The sequence below is a fragment of the Miscanthus floridulus genome, chromosome 1 (assembly GCF_019320115.1).
Source record: "Miscanthus floridulus cultivar M001 chromosome 1, ASM1932011v1, whole genome shotgun sequence".
In the NCBI taxonomy this organism is placed as follows: domain Eukaryota; kingdom Viridiplantae; phylum Streptophyta; class Magnoliopsida; order Poales; family Poaceae; genus Miscanthus; species Miscanthus floridulus.
The window spans coordinates 146,541,890-146,544,983 of NC_089580.1; the positions used below are offsets into that span (position 1 = coordinate 146,541,890).

General features: G+C 46.2%; 1 protein-coding gene across 1 annotated transcript; it reads left to right on the forward strand.

Moving 5' to 3' along the window:
* The first annotated feature begins 1,369 nt into the window (after positions 1-1,369).
* On the forward strand, positions 1,370-2,715 carry LOC136497163 (protein EARLY RESPONSIVE TO DEHYDRATION 15-like). Its single transcript, XM_066492957.1, has 3 exons — positions 1,370-1,525; positions 1,760-2,058; positions 2,167-2,715. Exons 2-3 carry the CDS (start codon positions 1,767-1,769, stop codon positions 2,316-2,318), a joined length of 444 nt encoding a protein of 147 aa, XP_066349054.1. The 5' UTR covers positions 1,370-1,525; positions 1,760-1,766; the 3' UTR covers positions 2,319-2,715.
* The last annotated feature ends 379 nt before the right edge of the window (positions 2,716-3,094 follow it).

Here is a 3,094-nt window from a genome sequence, read left to right on the forward strand (position 1 = left end):
ATCTCATCGCCTCTGGCTCCCGTGCCTGGTTGTCTACTATCGTGTAGAGGTGAATGCAAACTAACTGGCATCATGCTTGCAACAGACGCCATCAACAAATTCAAGAGTAGGGCTACACATTCTTCCTCTTCCTCCGTTACTAGAGAATCAATCCCCTCTACAAATTATATCCTCAAAATTGTAGTCAGGAATTTTTCCCTTTTTCCAGGATAATGCTAAGCTTTTACTTCATAGTTACATAATCATCCATTTTCTTCAATTTGATTCTATATTGAGTTTCTCCTTACTGTTTAAACGTGATTACTCACTTATTTCTTTGCTTCTTTCCAACTATCCAGCCTTTTTAGTTTGCACAAAAAAGTACTAGAGGTTAAACCACTACTATTTGAACTTTGGGCATGTGCTTATGTTTTCAAATAGAAAAGGGGTTGGATGTGGTACATTCAAATGACTATGAACCATTCAAATAAAAAAGGGTTTTGCTTTGGTCCACTTATTAAATAGTTTTTTTACCTATATAGTTTCTTATTACATAGCTTGCTACTTTGGAGAAAGTTCCGCAGCAACGCGCGGAGTATCCTTCTAGTTGCTATTAAACCAAATAGCGATGTTAGCGAAGCTAAAATATTATTAACGATAACAGTAAAACAAGGAGACACATATAGATTAGAGTATGCTAGACTAAAGATATATCTCAGTTATATCACTGTAAAACCAAATAGCGATGTTAGTGAAGCTAAAATATTATTAACAATAGCAACAAAACAACTAATAATCGCGTGACGATAGGTCCTATGAAGAACCATAGCGAAACCATAATAATAAAATTATTATAATAGACTGTTTAAAACCATGCTATCGGGTGACCCACCTCGGACTTGGAAGTGACAAGAGAGTAAGGCCCCGTTTAGATGCGAAATTTTTTTATTTTTGGCTACTGTAGCACTTTCGTTTGTATTTGATAAAAATTGTCCAATTATGAACTATTTAGGCTTAAAAGATTCGTCTCGTCAATTACGGACAAACTGTGTAATTAGTTATTCTTTTTACCTACATTTAATGCTCCATGTATGTGCCGCAAGATTTGATGTGACAGAAAATCTTGAAAAATTTTGAATTTTAAGTAGGATCTAAACAGGGCCTAACAGAGAGTGCTGTCCGCCTGTGCCTGTCATTATTTTTTTTTTTCATTTGAAGGATTTTGTGTTGGGCATGGGGCACCGACGCGCACGGACGGGCGGACGGCCCAGACCGGAAGCTGCCTTACGGCGACACGTTTTCCGGGTCCGGCCCAGCAGCAGCAGGGAGGAAGGTTCGCTCGGTCGCTGGCTCCGCGTGCCGTCCCTCCTATAAATCCGAGTCCTCGCGGAGTTCACTGGGCATCAGATCAGAAGCTCACTCGCTGGTCGCTGGCCCACTCACACCTCCGCTGATATTTCGTTTTCGTTCCCCTTCTTTCCGTCGTCGCCGAGGCCCCCCGCGGCTCCGCCAGGCAGATCAGATCTATCCATCCAGGAACCGGAAGGTGAGCGTCGGGAACGAACCATCCGCCCTCCTAGCGCAGATCTGTAGCCTGGCGTCGCGTTCGCGCCTAGATCGTCGCCTGTCACGATCCGTGCGGTTCTAGATCTGCGAGTTTTCGTTTCCCTGGTGGTCGAATCCTTCCATCCACCAGGAGAGCTCGTGGGTTCCTTTTGGTTTCCCGCTGTGTGTGATCTGATATATGCGTCCGGATCTGATCTGCTGTAATAATCATCAGGTGAACCATGAGCGCCGTGGCGGTTTCGTCGTCGCTGAACCCGGACGCGCCGCTCTTCATCCCGGCGGCGCTGCGGCAGGTGGAGGACTTCTCGCCGCAGTGGTGGGACCTCATAACCACCACCGCCTGGTTCCGCGACCACTGGTCCCGCGAGCACGCCCACCTGGACGAGATGGCCGAGCAGCTCGACGCGGCCAGCCTCCTGCCAGACGACGAGGACCTCTTCTACGACGAACAGCCCGAGCAGGCCCCCGCCGTCGTCGACCCAGCGCCTGCCGCCGCCGCCGTCCTTAAGACAGGTACGGATCTACCTCTCTCGCTCACTCGAATCTAGATTTTTCCTTAAAAGACGAATCGCAGTGAGCTCATCTGCGAACGTGAACGTTGGTGTGTTTTTCCTCCGTCAGATGAGGTGCTCAAGGCGCTGAACCTGACCTCCGCGATGGGCGGCGACGCCCCGCGTGGGTTTCGGGAGAAGCCCAGGCATTCCGAGAAGCCGACCAAGTACGCCGGCAGCCCCAAGAGCAGTGCCCCCCGCTTGATCCACCAGCCTCGCTAGGTTCGCATGGGGAACTCGGCAAGGCTGCTGCCCCTCTTGCAGCCTCTGCTCCTGGCTGCTGCTGCCGTTGCGGTTTGCTCTGCTCTTTCAAAGTTTCAAGTGAAGTACTGGTGGTTCGAGTAGTGATGAGTAGTAGTACAACTGTAGAAGTTCCTTTTGTATAGCAATAAAAAAATGACCAAAAATATAACAAAACGCAGCGGTTAGCTTACTGCTGCTGCTCTAAGTTGTGTTAAGTCCTCCGGTGTGTCTAGGTCTAGGGAAACCCCGCAAAAATGGAAGAGGGTGAAGGTGGAGTCCCAGTGTTAGAATCAAGGATGCACTTTTGTAAGTAAAATGTGTGATGTGCAATGGCAGGCAGTATAATGTTTCAACGAGCTCTTCTACTGTTCTTTCTTCTTGGTGCATGTCGCTTTCCAATGACGAATTCTTCAGTACTGGTACATGAGCCTGGGCCCGTTTAGTTCCCAAAAATTTTCAAACTAAAATGTCACGTCGAATTTTGGGCACATGCATATAGACAAAAAAAAAAAAAAAAATACACAGTTTGGTTGAAAATCGTAAGACGAATCTTTTAAGCCTAATTAGTCTGTGAAAAGCCTCAAATGCTACAGTAATACACATGTGCTAATGACTGATTAATCAGTATCATTAGATTCGTCTCGCAGTTTTCTAATGAGTTCTGTAATTTGTTTTTTTTATTAGTATCGAAAACATTTCTCGACATCCTTTTAACATATCTGATATGACATTCAAAAAAATTTAACTCACCGACT